Source organism: Schistocerca piceifrons, chromosome 1 (genome assembly GCF_021461385.2).
Source record: "Schistocerca piceifrons isolate TAMUIC-IGC-003096 chromosome 1, iqSchPice1.1, whole genome shotgun sequence".
NCBI classification, from domain to species: Eukaryota; Metazoa; Arthropoda; class Insecta; order Orthoptera; family Acrididae; genus Schistocerca; species Schistocerca piceifrons.
In genome coordinates, this window is record NC_060138.1 from 343,621,701 (window position 1) to 343,642,545 (window position 20,845).

The 20,845-nt window shown below is 42.5% G+C and overlaps 1 protein-coding gene across 1 annotated transcript in view; it reads left to right on the forward strand.

Annotated features, from left to right (window-relative positions):
• The window catches only part of LOC124710447 (PE-PGRS family protein PE_PGRS30-like), a 40,264-nt gene extending 24,959 nt beyond the window's left edge, over window positions 1–15,305 (forward strand). Inside the window, exons 3-4 of the mRNA XM_047240926.1 lie at window positions 9,460–9,717; window positions 13,278–15,305. Coding sequence (XP_047096882.1) covers window positions 9,460–9,717; window positions 13,278–14,893 — 1,874 coding nt within the window. The 3' untranslated portion in view covers window positions 14,894–15,305. The remainder of the gene's footprint in view (window positions 1–9,459; window positions 9,718–13,277) is intronic.
• The last annotated feature ends 5,540 nt before the right edge of the window (window positions 15,306–20,845 follow it).

Sequence of the window (20,845 nt, forward strand, 5' to 3'; positions counted from 1 at the left end):
TTCCCTGCAAACGAACGCATCTTCATCCCAGGTGTGGACCAGGCTCCATAGTCTTCTGGGCTGTCAACGACCAACAACTATTCTGGATCTTGTTCTGGGGGCGGTCTTTGTACTGATGCATCAGTTCCTAGTGAACAACTTCTGACCAACTTCGCGACAGCATCAGCGTCCCCTTCTTAACCAGCTGCCTTTCCAGTGCAGAAACGACCAGTTGAAAACACCCTCCTATGTTCTATCCCCACAGAACCGAATCATATAATGAAATTTTCTCTAACTGGGAACTGTTTCAGGCTATTGGCTCATCTCGGGATACAACCGCAAGCCCTGATTCAGTTCATAATCAGACGAACCAACACCTAAATGTTACATCTTCTACGGGATCTTCAACAGCATTTGGATCGAATGGCGAGATAGTATGGTCATCCCAATACTTAAATCAGGCAATAACCTAACATATCTCGAAAGCTACCGACTAACTAGCCTGGCCAACATGATCTGCAAACAACTGGAAAGGATGGTTGCCCATAGATTACGCTGGGTTCTCCACCCATCAGTGTGGCTTCTGGGAGCGAGGATCCATAACCAACCATCTGGTGCGTTGAAAACAGCGATCTGACATGCTTCACTTCATTGCAGTTTTTTTATCTACATAAGCCATAAGAAAATTGAGGATGTGTTAGACGACGATCAGTTTGGCTTTAGGAAAGATAAAGGCACCAGAGAGGCAGTTCTGACGTTGCCGTTGATAATGGAAGCAAGACTAAAGAAAAATCAAGACATCTTCATAGAATTTGCCGATCTGGAAAAAGCGTTGTACAATGTAAAACGATGGAAGATGATCGAAATTCTTAAAAAAATAGGGGTAAGCTATAGGGAGAGAACAGCAATATACAATACGTACAACAGCCAAGAGGGAATAATAAGAGTGGACGACCAAGAACGAGCTGCTCGGATTAAAAAGGGTGTTAGACTGGGATGTAGTCTTTCGCCCATACTGTTCAATCTGTACATCGAAGAAGCAATGATGGAAATATTGAGGAGTAGAATTAAAATTCACGGTGAGAGGCTATCAAAGATACTATTAGCTGCTGACATTGCTATCCTGAGTGAAGGGGAAGGGGAATTATGTGATCTGCTGAATGGAATGAATAGCATAATGAGAAAAGAATATGGATTGAGAGTAAATCGAAAAAAATGAAACTAATGAGAAGTAGCAGAAATGAGAACAGCGAGAAACTTAACATCCGGATTGATGATGACGAAGTAGATGATGTTGAGGAGTTCTGCTACCTATGCAGCAAAATAAACAATGACTGACGGAGCAAGGAGGACATCAAAAACAGACTAGCAATGGCAAAAAGGGCATTCCTGGTCAAGGGAAGTCTTCTAATATCAAATATTAGCCTTAATTTGAGGAAGAAATTTCTGAGAATGTACCTTTGGAGCACAGCACTGTATGGTAGTGAAACCTGGACTGTGGGAAAACCGGAAAGAGAGAGAATAGAAACATTTGAGATGTGGTGCTACAGACGAATGTTGAAAATTAGATGGACTGATAAGGTAAGGAATGAGGAGGTTCTGCGCAGAATTGGAGAGGAAAGGAATATTTGGAAAACACTGACAAGGAGAAGGGACAGGATGGTAGGGTCTGTTAAGACGTCAGGGAATGCCTTCCATGGTACTAGAGCGAGCTGTAGAGGGCATAAACTGTAGAGGAAGACAGTGGAATACATCTAGCAGATAACTGAGGACATAGGCTGCACATGCCACATTAAGATGAAGAGGTTGGCACATGAGAGGAATTAGTGGTGGGCCGCATCAAACCAGTCAGAAGCCATACAGCACCGCTTGGTGCCACCACATTTTATTTAAGCGCCATGCCTGGGGCTTTGAAGGCTCCTTGCCGGTATTTGTTCGTCAACTTTTATTCCACCAGTTGTTCTGGGTTCAAGTTGATACTACTTACAGCTCTTCATGGAGCCAAGAGAACAGCTTTCACAGGGCACCGTCCTGAGTGTCCTCATCGCCATCAATCGGCTAGTGACCTCTGTCGGGAATTTGATCACGTCTGCAGTGTACGTGGACTACTTCTGCATTTGGTACAGATCCCACTCAGTAGCCTCAGCTGAACGTCAGCTCCAAAGCGGCATTTAATGGGCCTCTGTGTAGACCATTTCACATGGTCTCCACTTCTCTACTACTAAACGTGGATCATCAATTTCTTCCGTTGCACTAGGGTCCATTCTGACCCTGAAGCCTGCTCAGTACCGAGCTCTCGGAAGTTGTTGCACAGATCCGTCTTTTGGATCTCCTTTTCGATAAAACTGACTTAGCTGCCCCACATCCGTCTTATAAAGACTGGTTGTATATAGAAGGTTAGCAATTTCTACTTCTTTGCCCACACCTATTGCCGTGCAGATCATGCTACTCTTCTCCATATTTACTGGGCTCTTGACTCATCCAGACTGCATTACAATTGCTAGGTTTATGGATCAAGGACACTTTCAGCTTCGAAATTGTTAGATCCAGTCTATCATTGTTGAGTTCGTCTGGCCACTGGCGCCTTCTAGACTAGTCCCCTAGACAGTCTCCTTGTCGAAGTGGGGATCTTATCTCTTCAGATCCGATGGTACCAACTCTTTGTCTCCTATTCATTTGCCCTCTACAATTCCCTCATCGTCCAACGTATCCCATTCTTTTTGCACAAAAGGAGCGTCAACCTCCTGAAACTCACATTCAGGTAGAATTACCAGTTCGAATATGCCTCACAGCCTTCTATCAGAATCTCCACCTCTTCTAATGTGTTCCTGTGTTTTCTTATGCACCCCTACTCCCCACCCCACAATTGGTTGGTACCCAAAAGATGAAGTGGGACCGATCTATTTCAAGGTCCTAAAGTCTCAGTCATACCTATGACCTTTCAGCGTTCAGTCTTGAGACAGTGGAGCTGATAGCCGTTAACAGAGTCCTCCATTTTATTAGGCCTCTGTTTACTGTGTTTTAATACGTAGCGGCTCAATTTAGGTCACCGACCGTTGTTGCCTTTACCACACTGTGATCTCTGATATTTATGGCCGTCTCGATGAGCTTAGTCTTAATAACTGCTTGGTTGTCTTTTTCTGTGTCCCACGTCATATGGGTATCCCAAGGAATGGAGGACCATTTACCAAGAAGAGCGGTTACTCACATCCTATTCGCTTTACTGGTCCCACATGCAGATTTGTGTTTGCAAATCACATTACTGCTCATCAGAAATGAAATGGCATCTGGTTGGATACTCCGCACTCTAATGGAGATTATTGCTTCATGGCGCTCTTCCTTCCGTTTCGCCTGAAAGGAATCTACTCTATTATGTCGTTCTCACATAAGTCATACCAAGCTAACCCATAACTTTATTTGATTTAACGAGCCATCCACTCATTGCAGTTGTGAAGGCTCACAGACAGTAGCTAATATCCCAGTGGAAGCCCCATTTTTTCTGGCTCTCCATGCCAAGAATGGCCATCCAAATTCTTTGTCGTCACGCAGTACCTAGATGGTTGGGGTTTAGCCGGCCTCCCTACCAAACGTATTCTAATACCAGATTAGTACCTTTCTTTTGTAATACGGCCATGTGCCGGTTCTGAGATACCTTCGAGCATTGCAGACGTCATCGCTCTGTTAATTATATTTGCTTAGAGGATGCTTGCGTCTCAAAATTTGCAATTGCTGAGGCTATTTAATTGGGTTTGGCAGCCCGGTTTTCTTTCAGGCGTTTCGCCGTCGTTGTAGGGGCGATATCTTGCAGTGACTCAGGAACACCGCTTGGCTGGTTATTGTTGCTTTCACGTAATTAACCTTGCTGTGTTAATATTTCTTTTGCCAGTCTATACCCTACGAAAGGGGTCTTGGAAGGCCGGTCCTCCCTTTGTACACTTCCTTGGCCTTCCTATTTGGTAGTCTTGAGCCCCTTGCGTATAAGCTTTTTGGTCCACCCCTTGTGAGGAGGCAATTAAACTCTTGGCTACTTAACGGAAGCAGTTATTCATGAAGGTCTACCTGTTGTCTATTTGGTAACTGTACTTAACCGAGGCTGTTATTATTGAAGGCTTGCCTGCTTTCTATTTGGTAATTTTACTTAACTGAGACTGTTATTATTGAAGGCCCGCCTGTTGCCTTTTAATAAAATTAAGAACTATTTGTAATTTGGCTTAGTTAGAACACTTATTAATTAAAGCCTACCTGTTTTTATTGCCCTATTATTGAGATCTGATATCTTACTCAATCTGTGTTGTAATTAACTGAAACTGTGATTGCCTAAGGCCTACCTGTTTCAGAGGTATTTATGTCAATAAGGTAGTAACTGGAAACGACAAGTGATGATATGTGGGCCCTAAGGTTTCGCCTTACATCCCTTTATCCATAATGGTAAGTTCCAATTGCTACTTCGTGAACTATATTCTGTCGTGTTATTTATGAAATTGAGGTATATAAAAATGACCATTTGTTCCGAAACAGTATCGCTTTTTGGGATGTGTTACAATTCTTGCAATAATACAAAGAGCTGTTTCGTTTTATCTAGCAGACAGTGGCGAAATAGACGCAACCAAGTCGAGAAACCACATCAGTCTTGGGTACTATTCGTGCAAACAACTTTTTCAGTATTAGACAACGACATTTTGAGTTTTCATGTAGCAAAACGTTTGACGAACTTTGATAGGTAATAGATTCTTTCGCAGAAAGAAAAGTGCTCCTTGTAAAGCTGTATCAAGATTAGAGAGAAAAAATGCTGGGACCTAATGATTGAAGGAATGTGTACTGGCTTGTCTTTACTGGTTTGATCTTTCTATATTTAATGTAATGTCACACAAAAGAAAAAGTTATTAATTAACTGGCAATAAAGAGTGCAAATTTTTTGAAAAGTTTCTTTTTCACCCCGTCACAAATAATACCACCCAGCATTAATTCTGAGGTTCTTTTTTTTATTTCTAGGGGTGTAGGATGTCAAACTGACCGATTGCCGACTGATAGCAGGAGAGGAACCACAGGACATTTTAATTTACACTGTGCTGAATGTAGCCTTCCATTACAATTTACAAAATATATCCGCCTGAATTTCACAGAGGGAAATACAGTGACGTGCAGTAGAAGAACGCTGTGTGAAGACGTGTGACACTGTACTTGGGCACACTTAAGACCAAATAATGTCTTACATTCCCTCGTAGATATGTGTTTTATATATCAAGCACTTCAGAAAGATGTGCGCTGCAAAATGAAGATATTTTTTAAAAATCGACTTTTTTTAAATTTTTGACGTCCTATCTCGAACGCTCCAGGAGTGGGGTTTGGGGGAGGGTGTCAGGCACTACTATAATATCTCTGCCCGGTTCGCAAATGTCGTACATCCGGGACTGCTTCTGCCTTGCGTATTTCTCTCCTCTTGTTTTTATTATTGTTGATCCAAGCGATGTCCAATACATTTTTAGCCTGCTCTGAATTTTACAGCTAGAAAACATTCTCTGCCATGTAACTGTCTTTGTCCTAAATCGGGCTGGCGGGGGTTGGCTGCATGGTGGGGCCAATGGATGAATGAACCTTTGGAGACCCTTCATCTGCTCTGACCTACTTACTGCCCCAATCCATATACTGCCAATACATATACTTCTCCGTAAATTCCTTTACAGTTCTGGCATCAGTATGATCTTCAATACCTCGGTCTTACTGCTCCTACACAGTTTAATCATCAGAACACTTCCTTCATGGGCTTCACTAATTCTGGATGAACTATCCCTGGATTGAGGGACTAATGACCTTTCTGTTTAGTCCCTTAATCCCCTCTCAACCATCCAATCATCTCCACTCCACATCATACAACTAAGCTACCACTCTGTTAAGGTCCATGACTGACTCTCTGATACGTCGAGTTCAATGCAACTCTCAAAAAGTAATTGACATTTGACCTATCAGGCAACTAACACTGCGTTCAAAACTCAAATGCTTCTATCTTAGTGAAGGTGATTCTCATATCTTCTGCTCTGGCTGGCGTAACGAAAATCCATACTCCTTCGTAACTGATGTAATCTCAGGAAGCATCCATATGTGCAATTGCGCCCAATCTATCTTAGTCAGATGAACTACAGAAATACTTGCCACGGTTTCAGCAACAAAAAATTATGTTTATTCCACAATAAAATTTTGCGCCACAGTCAATGCAAGTAGACCTTTAAAAAAATTATCTACCTCAAAGGGCAGAGGGGGCTGTTTGAGATCCAGTCCATTGAACAGATCAGTTCGTTTCAGGCAGCTGCCAGGAAGCTGGAACTTCAGTAAAGGGTTCCTAGTTATGCGTTCTCTGAGGGACGTACCAGCTCCGGCAGCTGCCTTATATTCAAAGACACCACATGAAAATCATGATCAAAACCGGGGGATATGAGCTCTTCATAGAATGTAGAATTTCGGGTCCGACGTCTTGAAACAAAACTTCCGGGCTGTTTGCCGTGGTCGAAGTATAAATCTGCTTCTTAAGGTTTCGTCTCCAGCTACAGGAGTCATCTTCTGAGGTAAAACAGATACTGCCACTAAGGCTTGAAGGCCTATCGCGTTTATAGAGCGCATAGAGGGCACAAACGTACTTCACGTGAGCCGCCTGTGTGTAATCTCTGGATGGCATCGTCAATTCAGATTAAAAATAATCGGTTGTCATTCTTTCGGCACGAAGTCAACACTCATATTTTATCTTACTTCAAACCTCCTTCTTCTCTATTAAAATTATGATGGTATTGCTGCTCTACACATACTTGGATGATAATGCGATGTCCTTGCTAAAACGCTCGTCTCACTGAATTTCATTTCTTGGTTCTCATCTCGAAAGACATGCTCTACTGCGTCCGATTTTTCGGTTGTCCCAGACGCTCTATAAATGCTACACCCATTCAAACCTTGGTGGCAATGTCTCCCGTAGCTGGAGACGAAACGTCAGGAATCAGTTTTATACATCGACCACGGCCTCTCACCCCGGAAGTTTTAACTGAAGGATATGTGCTACGTTTTATATATTTCTAAGATAAAATATACTAATCAAAAATATTATGGTGTAGTGTATTTTCTCGAAAGAGAGATGAATCGATGACTTGTTCGACATGTGCAATGTATGTAGTTTTTTAATACATATGTTTTACTCCCCATCCCAAAGGTTTATTCTTTTTAGTCAAATTCCAGCAGAGCTTATAGTGGCACAGAAAGAGTTCTAGTTGGGAACATTTGGGGGGGATTTCAAATTTCGGAATTATCCTTAAGACTAAGAGAAACCCACCGCTAACACAGGATGGAATTGCAGAATTTGATCTAGTTTTACTTGTTTCTTGGACAATACGTCCAGACCTAATTGAACCGTGAATTTAATTTCAAAATCTTTTCTTAAAGAATTTACTTTATTTACTAGCGATTCATCAAGAACATTAACACATTTAATCATACTACGTGTGCGTGGAAGTACTTTTCCAGGAAGTAACTGATGGAAAATGAAATTACTTCTAACAAATGTGAATTTTATTCCTAAAGCTTTTAAAACAGATTTAAAATTATAAGCAGAAAACCACCCTCGAAATATCAAGTTACAATTTTACTTAGAGGCAGGAAGAACAATATTAACAGTATGAGCCTTCGGGCTGAGAAGCTTGCCTGCTCCCTCTCAACACGGCCGTAGTCATGACCGCTCACAACAACCTCTGAAAGAGTACACTGGTGCAAATCTGTAGCACACCAGATTACCTTAAACTAAAAAAATTTTAACAACTCACACAAACATGTAAACTATGCAGCCCGTAAGAGGGATGGAAATGGTACAACACACAAATTATTTGCCACCGAAAGTGCAATTTGATTTTTTTAAGGACTCTTACGGTGGAAGGGTAGCAACCTTATAACCTAAAATTACTATTAAAAAAAGGAACATAAATGCAGACTTACATAAAATGTACAACATGTTCTACATTACACATACACCACCTCGCAAGATGATAGGCAAGATAAAAAAACATATTTCAAGAATTCGGCCTTTAAGCAATAAATTCGTTAACACCGAATCCGACAAACATGACAGACGTACGGCAGACCGACAGACAGCCAGACAGACACTAACTGCCTAACAAATGCGCACGAGAGACATGCGAGCAAGCTGGGGACGAGAGACTGACCAAGAACACAAGTAGAATTTAACAAATAACTGAAAGAGCATATCACTAATCACTTACCTTCTAATAACTGCGATTTCTGGCAAAGACCTGACGCAGTATCCCCAAAACGCTCTCCCGAACCGTCCGCTGCCAGCCGCTTCAACGGACGCAGAAAGGAGCGCCGATGTCCCGTCTCACGGCGTCGCAGCTCGCGCCGGCCAGACCGACGTCGTGGGTTGACTCCTGTTGCTCTCGTGTCGGCCGCGAAGCCACTACCCCTCGCTATACGGCGCGGCCACTGGACTCACGTGGCCACCTCACATGCGCCGACGCTCCAGGCGGACAAGTCATCTTGTGTCTCAGTGCTCGACCGAGCAACCGATCGATCCAACCACCAATGCCCATTGCCTGAACAAACTCGAGCAGACTGACGCCATAAGACATACTAGCACTCCGGACGACCGACAGACACTAACCGCCTCACCAATGCAGACGAGAGACAGACCCAGACTAACTTGGCTGACCAACTGACCAGACTCGCCTAGACTGACAGACTGCCTTCGCTGACCAACTGCCTCCGACTGACTCAGACTAACAGATTAACTGGCTTCGACTGTCCTCTACTAGCGAGCTTGTCGCGCCCCTTAAATGCACGTGAAGAGGCAACCTTTCCCCTTTTCCACCAGAGGGAGACACCAAAGGTGCGATTGCGATAGCGGCGCCACCGTCAGAAACGGAGGGCGATGGTTGGTTGGTGGGTTGTTTTGGGGAAGGAGACCAGACAGCGTGGTCATCGGTTTCATCGGATTAGGGAAGGATGGGGAAGGAAGTCGGCCGTGCCCTTTCAGAGGAACCATCCCAGCATTTGCCTGGAGTGATTTAGGGAAATCACGGGAAACCTAAATCAGGATGGCCGGACGCGGGATTGAACCGTCGTCCTCCCGAACGCGAGTCCAGTGTCTAACCACTGCGCCACTTCGCTCGGTACGGAGGGCGACTGCTTCACACTACACGCTGCGGCTCGCTCTTCAAAACAGCAAATTTTTACCACGGCTCACTAACAACAAAGTCCCGTGTGTGTTCGGATATCTGTGCATGTGTAAGAGAGTTACGGCGATAACTGACGCGTTTTGTGGAGTCTTTTGTCCTCCAACGTCAACAGAAACTTCCGCAAGGTTAAAACCTGGATCAGACAGTTCGTACGGTGAAGGACTGTTTTCTTGAGGGACAGGAACAATTTTAAAATATCACTAAGTAATACTAGTTTACTTTAGCTGCTGATAGTGTATATTTCTTGTCTGCACAGTCTTGAATCCCGGATATGGCAACTTTGGTACGGGCTCGGGCAGCTTCTCCAAATCCTCATCATTCTCGTGGTCGTCGTCCAGCGGCGGCCCTGGAAGCGGCAGCCAGTCGGGCAGCAGCTCCTCCTCGTACGGCGCTGGAGGCTCGGGCTCAGGCTCCAGCAGCCACTCTGCGTCGTCTTCCTCCGCCGGCTCCCTGGGAGGCCCTGGTGGCTCAGCGTCTGGAAGCCACAGCGCCAGCCAGGCTGGATACGGAGCAGGTGAGTGGCTTTAGGTCGTGTTACGCGGCGAGAATATTAATGATGGATTACTCCACGTGAGTATATTGTGCCTGGGGTGTAGGCCCTTCTAAGGCTCTGCTTAGCTACTGGCACGTTTTCCCATAAAGTATGCTGCTCTTATTGAGTCTATAATATTGTTCAGGTTTGTACCTAGGGTAAAGTAAGCTTTACACATTGCTCCAGCTGAAATCAAAAGCTGTGCCGACTTTCCATAGTATTTCAAAAGCGTTTTTGGTTACGCTTAACATAAAGAATCCATAGCTCCCACAGTCACAGAGTCGTATGATGTAATGTACCAGATATATCTTCTCGTCTCGAAATGAAATATATTGGTTGCTATAGAGCACAATGGAGATCATGTTGTGATAAGTCAAATTCAGCGGAAACCAACCACAAATTTTTCTGCGTAATTCTACACCGTGTTTAAGAATATTTTGTATCAATCGTCAGGTGAATTAAATTACTGGTTGCTTTTTATCAATCGAATTTTTCAGAAAAGAATGACAGTATCACTGTGATGATGGAAGGGTACTTAGGTCATGCATACACTACTAGCCGTTAAAATTGCTACACCAATAAGAAATGCTGATGATAATCGGGTATTCATTGGACAAATATATTATACTAGAACTGACATGTGATTACATTTTCACGCAATTTGGGTGCATAGATCCTGAGAAATCAGTACCCGGAACAACCACCTTTGGCCGTAATAACGGCCGTGATACGCCTGGGCATTGAGTCAGACAGAGCTTGGATGACGTGTACAGGTACAGCTGACCATGCAACTTCAACACGAAAACACAGTTCATCAAGAGTAGTGACTGGCGTATTGTGACGAGCCAGTTGCTCGGCCACCATTTACCAGACGTTTTCAATTGGTGAGAGAATTGGAGAATGTGCTGGCCAGAGCAGCAGTCGAACATTTTCTGTATCCAGAAAGGCCCGTACAGGACCTACAACATGCGGCCGTGAATTATCCTGCTGAAATGTAGGGTTGCGCAGGGATCGAATGATGGGTAAAGCCACGGGTCGTAACACATCTGAAATGTAACGTCCACTGTTCAAAGTACCGTCAATGCGAACAAGAGGTGACCGAGACGTGTAACCAATGGCACCCCATACCATCGCGCCGCGTGATACACAAGTATGGCGATGACGAATACTCTCTTCCAATGTGCGTTCACCGCGATGTCGCCAAACACAGATGCGTCCATTATGATGCTGTAAACAGAACCTGGATTCATCCGAAAAAATGACGTTTTGCCATTCGTGCACCCAAGTTCGTCGTTGAGTACACCATCGCAGGCGCTCCTGTCTGTGATGCAGCTTCAAGGGTAACCTCAGCCACGGCCTCCGAGCTGATAGTCCATGTTGCTGCAAACGTCGTCGAGCTGTTCGTGCAGATGGTTGTTGTCTTGCGAACGTCCCCATGTGTTGACGCAGGGATCGAGACGTGGCTGCACGATCCGTTACAGCCATGCGGATAAGATGCCTGTCATCTCGACTGCTAGTGGTAAGAGGCCGTTGGGATCCAGCACGGCGTTTCGTATTACCCCCCTGAGCCCACCGATTTCATATTCTGCTAACAGTCATTGGATCTCGACCAACGCGAGCAGCAATGTCGCGATACGATAAACCACAATGGCGATAGGCTACGATCGGACCTTTATCAAAGTCGGAAACGTGATGGTACGCATTTCTCCTCCTTACACGAGGCATCACAACAACGTTTCACCAGGCAACGCCAGTCAACTGCTGTTTGTGTATGAGGAAGCTGTTGGAAAATTTGGTCATGTCAGCACGTTGTAGGTGTCTCCACTGGCTCCAACCTTGTGTGAAAGCTCTGAAAAGCTAATTATTTGCATATCACAGCTTCTTCTTCCTGTCGGTTAAATTTCGCGTCTGTAGCACGTCATCGTCATGGTGTAGCAATTTTAATGGTGAGCAGTGTAGTTTTACGAACGATTTGCCAAACAGCACAGTGTGAATCCCACAGTAATCATGTGGATGCAGTTAATGTAAAGAAAAGTTCAAGTCTGAGGAAAGTTGCGTGTGTTTGCAACCGAATGACGTGTATGGTGCAGGCCCCGTGGCTCCTTAACCTGGCTCCAACCTTGTGTGAATGCCCTGAAAAGCTAATCATTTGCATATCACATATTCTTCCTGTCGGTTAAATTTCGCGTCTGTAGCACGTTTTCTTCGTGGTGTAGCAATTTTAATGGCCAGTAATGTAAAATCGACGTTTATAATGTACCAACAGTAATTCAGTTCACCTTATGATGGAGGCATAAATACTCGAAACGTATTGTCAGAGTCATATGACACAGTCATTAACACCGTTGGGTCTGGTTTTACCCTCCATACTTAAAAACACTCTATGAGCAGTCAACAAACTCCTAACACAGGAAATCTGTTTGCCTCGTGTTCTTCTGTCCTTAGGAACTTCGTAGAAGTATGTGAGCAAAACATCAAGAAAAAAGACCGAAATGTAGAACAACACTTCATTAATTACTGCACACTCTCCAACTTGCAAAAACATTGGTGTAGGTCTCTTGTTGCTACAGCACCATTTAAATGACAGGGCCAACTGGGAAATATACCTTAACTCTTGCGAGGTTGCATAGTAGCTATACCACCAGATATGCATTAAGAATGGTTCATAGTTCATGTCTCTGTGCGCCCTTCCAGATTTAGGTTTTCCCTGTTTCTCATACTAACACACAAATATGGTTCCTTTGAAAGAGGACACAGCCAATTTCCTTCCCCCCCTTGACCCACGTGAGCTAATGATCCCGCTGTTCGCTGGGTGTCAAATACTTATGCTCCTTTATTACGGGTAACTCGAAGATTGGATAAGAAAGTTGTGAAACGATAGTAATTTAGAAAATTCACACAAAACTGCAACAGGAATGTGGAATGGAACTGAAGCTCCTCCTCTCAAAAAAGATTCTAGCGTCTAAAATATGTGTCCACCTCCCTCAATAAACAACTGAAAACGTCTAAACCACTATTATCATATGTCCATATAAGGTAAAGAGCAGTAATGTCGTAATTGGTTCTCTAACTGTCCACTATATTTAATGTACCTTTATACACATTTGAAAGTTTTTATAATTTCTAATTTATTTGTTTTTAGTAACGATCACGATCTACATGTCAATCTCCACAACGTAAAACATTTGTTTAACACGTATCTTACAGCAGTTGGATTGGTTTCAGCCATTGCTCAATTTACAAATAATATCGCCACATAGGGGAATAGCTTTCTCTTTGACATTTAATTTTATTTTATCCATTCCTTATATTTGGGTGTTGTATTGAATACATATTTTAGCTATGATGCAAAAGATATTGAGTATATCGCTGAACAAATGACCTATGTGATATTTCAATTATATTTATTCAACTTTCATTTACTTCAACCACAAAACAAAGAAAAAATTAATGCTATGAGAAGGAAAGTAATACATTTTTTCTTGTTTCAATCTTTATTTCGTGTTGAAATCAATTGTCTATCTCTGTGATTGTCCTAACAGGTGGCAGCAGCTCAGGGTCTAGTTCAGAGTCAGCATCAGGGTATTTGGGAGCACCGTTCCCTGGAGCTGGATCTCATGGAATAGGAGCTGGTGAGCATGGTCGATTCATTAGCGAAATTGGAAGACACGGAACAGGATACAGACACTACACAGATGGTGTGGGAGCCATTGGAGGTGGTCTTGGAGCTGGATCTGGTGGCATAGGACGTGGTGTACTGGGACTAGGTGGTGTAGGAGGCAACCCTGGAACAGGAGGAACTGAATTTGTACAAACTGTTCTTGGAGAAAGTGTATTAGGAGGAAATAGCGGACATGGAGGAATAGCAGGTGAACATGGTGATGTGGCACGTCAATATTGGAGTATAGCTGATGGAGGCTTAGGCGGTGAACCTGGAGGAATAACTGGTGGGCTTGGAGGCTTAGGTGGTGGACTTGCAGGAATAACTGTTGGACATGGAGGCTTGGTTGGTAGACCCACAGTAATAGGTGGTGGACATGAAATTGTATCTGACAGCCGTTTATTTGGCAGTAGACCTTGGGGCTCTCGCCCAGGTGCCACTGGAATTGAAGGCACAGGTTCTACTGTTGGTATCTCAGGAGGCTATGGAGGAGTTGGCGGTATTGGAGGTGGACCAAAATTTGGCGGAATTGGTCACAGTGGCGCTGGTGGAGTAGGAGGTTTGTTAGACCACAATGGTCCTAGTGGTACAGCACATGGTGTGGGAGCTGGTGAAGCAGGTGATACTGTTGGGACTAAAGAAGGATACTCTGGAGTCTCTCATGGTTTCTCATCTGGATCTGCTGGTATGAGATTTGTTGGAGGATATTTGGGTCATAGTGGATCTGATGGAGGAGGTTTTGGACAAGAAATACATAGACCTATTGGCGGAACAGGAATTAGTGGTATAGCCAGCCCTGGTATTGGTAGCTTCCAACGTCATGACTCTACAAATAGCCATTGGGGACCTGGAAGTGGTGGTGGAACTGGAATAGTGAGAGTTGGTTATGGAGTTCCTGGTCCTGGCCTGGTTGGTGGAGCTGGAGGCTACAATGGACTTTACAGAGGTGCTGGACATGAAGGTGGTCCTATTGGACATGTAGGCAGTGCTGACGCTGACTCTGGTTCCTTAGTTAACAGTGGAGCAGGATATCCAAGAACTGGCTATTCGTCTGGCAGCTCAGTTGATTACACTTTTGGAAGCCATCCTGTGAGTTTTGGTGGTTTTGGAGGCAGCCCTGGCAGCTCCGGTAGTTCTGGGAGCTCTGGCAGCTCTGGCAGCTCTGGTAGTTCTGGTAGTTCTGGTAGCTCCGGTAGCTCTGGTAGCTCCGGTAGCTCTGGTAGCTCCGGTAGCTCAGGTAGCTCCGGTAGCTCCGGTAGCTCCGGTAGCTCCGGTAGCTCCGGTAGCTCCGGTTGCTCTGACTGCGATAGTATCCCTGGTAGATCTGGTAGCTCTGGTAGCTCTGACAGCTCCGGTTGCTCTGACTGCGATAGTATCCCTGGTAGATCTGGTAGCTCCGGTAGCTCTGACAGCTCTGATGGTGGGTTTGTCCGGGATATAGCGGAGCTGGTCATCAAGGGCTTTGGCCGTAAAGTTGTCAAGGGTGGCTACCACTAGAGGTTCTGTTTCCCTTCAGTGCATGCCTCAGAATGCTTTCTATCTTGAGCAACACAGAAACAAATGTGTAAAACTACTCGCTAGAACAGACATGTTCTGATATCACTTTATAAATCCATTCCCCATAGATACGCTTCCAGCCATTACATTTCAAAAAATACTCCAACTGTTTCAACTGTAAAATGCAAAGATTGATATGAAAAACAAAACAAAAAATCGAGGAATTTTTATAGTTACATCATCTGGATTTATTGGTCAGCGAATTCACTGAACCCAAATTACTGTTAGTTAACATTGGTTGTGTATAATACTGATGTATGAATGCCATTTGTGAGAATTTAAACTTGCAGGGCACTGCTGAAAGTATGATTTCGTTCAATGATGTTATTCGAAAATAAATTTTTTACAGTTATGTCTGTTTTTATTTTATGGTCAATACTAAACTGTGAAGACACCTAGTATGGATGACTCCTTTTAACATCTCTTTGTTGTAATACTCAATCATGATTTCAGTTATATAACATAACCTTCCCAAATAATTAGTCTGTGATCAACGTCACATTCTGTTTTTTTAATGAAATAACATAACATATAATAAAAATGTGATAGAAAAAACGTAAAACACATTCGATAAATAAAAGTATAGGACACCTATTCAGTATGAACATACAATATAAGCATTTCATCATGTAAATGATGGATTTCCTATGTTCAAGAGTTGAAATAGATAGGTATCTGCAGTTTAGGTTCACACAACTAATTATAGGACTCGTACAGCTGAACAATAAACATTCTGAGTAATTTCAACCAGATGTACTTGAAATTGAAAGGACACAAACAGAGTTAAGTCTTAAACCATCGTTGAAATATAGGGGGTTGTTCAGGGATATTTTCTGAGTATTTTGGTATTGGGGACCCGGGTCTCAAATGGTTCTTTACAGAGAATAATAAAATTATGAGAGCCCACTTTAACAAAAATTTTCTGCGTGTGTGCCTGAGTCATATGTGATAAAATCACTAACGTATTGGCTGCTATTGTAGGCAACTTTCACCATGGTGTCTACTTGCAGCTTCACATTTATTATTTGAAGATATGGCGTACTATGTTTTGACTGGGTGACAGAATCAAGGGCTAGGGGTTTTAGCTGCTGTTACTGGGAAATTTTATGTGAGTTTTTATTGATTGTCATTGGCGAATAGGGCGAAAGCTACCGTCGTGGTGCTTCTTACGTAATGGTCTGTGGTGCCTGCAATTCTTCAGTGTTCGCAGTTGCCTATAGTGTAACGTTAACTGGGCGATTCCGCTAGCACAGTCAGCTCACTGGCTTGTAAGTATTGTCAGCCAAGACAGCGAGTATGTGTACACCTTGTCACAGTTCATATTGGATGGCTCCTTAGCTATCTTGAAAGCATCACTCATTTCTCGCTTAGTGTTAGACAGCGGTATATTTAAAACAAGAGCTTGTTTGATTGTATTGGCATATCACACTTGTTCTTCCACAGGCGTTTTAGTATGCCAACCAAGCCATATGCATCTCCTACTCTCTGCAAGACGTGTGTTGATGGAGTTCTCCATCTCACTTATACAAGCCGGTCCATTATTGTAGCTAAGCTCGTGCACTCCTGGAGTGATAGCTTTCCTTACGGTACATTCACTTCTGTCATTTTCCCGAAAATGTTTCATAGCTTTCTTACTTCACCCCCCAGGCTATCAGTGCCATTGATTCAGTGGGTCTTGTGATTGCTGTATAAAATGCGGAATTCCTTTGTTTTGTCTGATACGATATTGTAATGCCTGTGTTATTCTGAATTATGCATGCATGAGCAAATACTGATGGTTGCCCAAGTTCCCAACTGCCAATACTCCAATATCGTATTTATCTGCCCTCACATTCAAGTAAAATATCTCACCTGTACGGGAATGTACATAATGAATGTATGGGTACAGATTGTAGATGGATGGTTGACAACATTCGGAAGTTTGAGTCAGGCTGTGGCTCTTGCACAGATAGCCAAATGGTAAGGCGACTGCTCGCGATAAGCGAGCCCCAGTCCGGCACAAATTTTCATTGCTGCCATTCCATTACGCAGCTGATGGTTGTCCATATTCGCAATTGCGAATACATTGAAGGTATCTTTTGTTTTTGAGTGGCGGCAGGACATGGTGTTCAGGTACCTGTCCACTACTTGTCTGCCACATGAACTCTGTGTATGAGTTTCCTTTTATGTTTCGTATAGACTTTAATAGTGAGAAAACGTACAAGTACATTCCCTCCTTTTAGATTTTGTTATTGGTTTAAATGCTGGTGGAAACGGCGAAGTTCGATTTCTCCATCTGTCCTGACGACGAATGTGTCATCCACATATGTGGCGTTCAGAGCACAAGGGAATCAAGTACATTTTTGGTCATCTTCTGATTACTGTTTATGAAGCTGTTTTCTTAGTATAAAAGGTTCAAATCCAGGTATTTTAAATAACATCAATAGGAGTGACGGCAATGCTGAGCATGGAGAGAAGAAGTCTTTTGTTTAGAGCACAAGGGGGGAACATTCCCACTCTAACAGTTTCTATGGCTTGGTTTGTCAGTATGTAAGTTCTAACTGAAGCGGACTGATGATTATGAATGAAGAGCAAATGCATTTACTTTCTTCTAGAAACTGATTACAATTGGAAAAACCTGTATCTTCAGTGACTTGTCATATGTCTGATCGTTGTATCTGCACAGTGAGTGTACTAATGTGTGCAAACATAGCTTTCCACTTAGCACACAAATGGACAAAACGACTGAACTGTATTCTGAAGCCCAGGGTGTCAAACAGACATTCTAAATAAGTATGACCCTGGCCCTGTAAGGTGGCTAATATCAGGTGCGGACCGTAATAAAAATCGTTAGAAATGCTGCTGTCATGTACCTACAATGCATGAATTAATAAAATTGAAAGTTTGTGGTCTATTCTAGAAAAACAACACAGCTATTCCCTTCTTTTTTATTCTACATACAATTTATCAACTGTTGCTTTCAGGGGTCAATTGGTAAACAACAATCATGTTCAGTTACTTTTGACAATCCATAACAAAATATTTAATTCTTGGACATATTGAAATGACTATTATTAAAATCGTTGTCTCCGCACATGAAAAATTTTTATCACTGGAAAGAAAGATCATTAAAAATCCTCATCAGCTCATTTAAATCTATGTTGTTGTAGCTGGTCATGCACTGAGTTGGTGGAGAATAAATGTACTTTTTTAAGCAATGAAAAAAATTCTCATGTATTCATTGTGAGGGTAGGTTAGTATCCTAGCTTTTGATATTCAATGGTTAAAGCGTATGCAAGTTGGAGTGAGCAAAATCTAGACTCAACATTTACTGTGGTCTAATGCATGATGGTACTTTACCAAGTGGCATCTGCAACAGTGTTGTCTCCATGATGGATCTGAAATGCTAATTCCCTACTCTGATCTTGACTGAATTCACTCAGTCGCAACTATCCTGCATTCCGTAGAACATTAATCTTTCCCTAGTCAAAATAATGGGTCGGAGCGATGTGCAATAATTCCTCCAGGATTAATTACTACCGCTTTGCTATCTGTTGCCACAATACATGAAGCATATCGTCCTCACTTCGCAGAAAGCAAAGATCTCAACGTCCTCGCTTATTTCGACACACTTGTGTGGTCTGCCATGAGAAGTATGTCTTCAGCCAATCACCATCTCGCTAGAGATGAATACAATTTTATTTTTCTTGCTGGATCGCAGCCTAGCCCTGTTAATGACATGCAGCCACTTACACTCAATCTTGGCCTTATTTACATTAAAAGGAATAATGTATTCTTCTGGCGTTATCCCTTTCTGCGCTGAATCTCGCTGTTATTTTGCTAATAGGGAGTTTTATAATATCATTAACCACCTGCTCAGTTCATCTACAAAATGCGTTTCATTTTAACTTGTTTGTTCATGCCTGTCCATATACGGTAGATATGTTTTTTTTTAATTTTCAGTAGATGAGATTAACTGCAATTGCCTTTTATGATATAATATAATTATTATTTTCTGATGATCTGACACTGTATCATCCTGTCGTTATGGATCAAGCTCATGCAAGGTCCATAAAATCCAGACGCCTTACAAACTTGTTAACTCAGGTCCAATTATAAGGCCTCAGAAAAGTGTTGGTTCCGGAAATCCTAAGGACATTAGCTTTATATATCTCTTACGGATTGGAGTGAGATCTGTAAGAGTATCTATCCTCTACAAAAATTAAAATAATCTTACATTCAGACTATTTTACCGGCAAAAACAGGATCATTAAAATTTAGTTGTTTTTCATGAAGTTATATCAAGATCCGAATGTGAAGCCTCAGCCACTGATAATAAATTATTGGTTTCAAGACATTATCACTTACCCAGCACTTCTGATTTTGGTTTAGTGAAGAATGCCAATGGAAAGTAGCATTAGATCAGCAAAGTAAACGTCCCCCAGATGTGATACCATTGAAATGAAATTCTCAGACTTCATACACACTGGAAACTTGGAGAATTCGGTAACTAACAGCAAAAATTGGTGTTTATTACGTCATGAACTGACTGACTATGAGATGGTTACAGTATGAAACACAATCTCCTTATACCTTGATATGTCATCTGAGGAAAATGACTTAATGGACAACCCCAGCCATCCCATTACATAATTTTATAGCAAACAGCAGGGCGCTCCTAACGTCGACAGCAACAAACGCGAAGGGAAAGGACATGGAGCGTTTACATGTTGCGGCTGTGTGTCACCATTTTTCAAAATCCTACTGTGTGACATTACCACAACAGTATCCTCGGTTTTTCAAGAGCAAGCAGACGAAAGCAAATACATTTTTCTTTGAGTCTATATTGTATAACTTGAAACTTCCCCTTAGAAAAATTAATGAATTATTGTGCTGATAAACCTCTTACGTTATTCGATTTTCAAACAGCTGAGCAAAACTAAACGTACTCACACATTTCTCTCTTTGCTTATTCTGATCATCACTAAACTGACACACAATATTTGTTTAGCGCAACGCAATCTGACTTTCAATAATCCCTGCAAAAGAATGGCCCTGACTAACAATAACTTACACCTTTCATGAATCACCTACCTCACAAAAATCTTCGTTGCTCGAACTACTGCAATACAGCGAGCGCCAATAGCGCTAGCTAAATAAACGATTCTAACTACTGAAGGCACTAACTACTGATAGGCATAGTTAGCAAATGAAAGATTTTGATAGAGAACAAACAATGTATTTACCTTAATAGTGTTCAAAAGTCATAATTTATGTATCAGTTCATGACATCCAGTCTTACAAATTTCGTTTTTCTGACGGACACACGTCCAGATCGTCCGCTCTCAAAACTCTGCCGTCTCTCTTCCCACAGCCACCACTACTGGCAGCTCTCATCCAGCTGTGCAACGCTATGCTCTGTTCACATCCAACTGCCCAACTGCCAATAGCGAAAATACCAACATGCAAACCAGCCATAGACTGCACACAGCTCAGTCAGTGTTTTTCATACAGAGCGCTATGTGGCGTTAGCAAAATAAAAACCTAAACAGCCTACTTACATAGCCCCCATGCTCCCCACAAAAAATTTTACAAGTTGTTTTGGGCAGTGGCCAATAATGATTTGATAAAATGTTTCATAAATACAATAACAAAAATATCAAATGCAGACACTTATTGATACAATGTTGGTCAAAAGCAAAAATTGTACTCATAAAGACAGTCCTGATCATTCATCACAATAGTAATTACAGTTTTCTTTCTTTTTTCTCAAAGTCTGAGCAGTAAAAGAAAATGCACACAGAAGTAGTGGATTTTCATGCAGTCTTGAGGAAGTAGAGTTGTCCTTCCAATGGAAAGACAGTGCTCTGAGATGCAGACAGGTAATGGGCCGCAACAGAGTAAACCCACAGC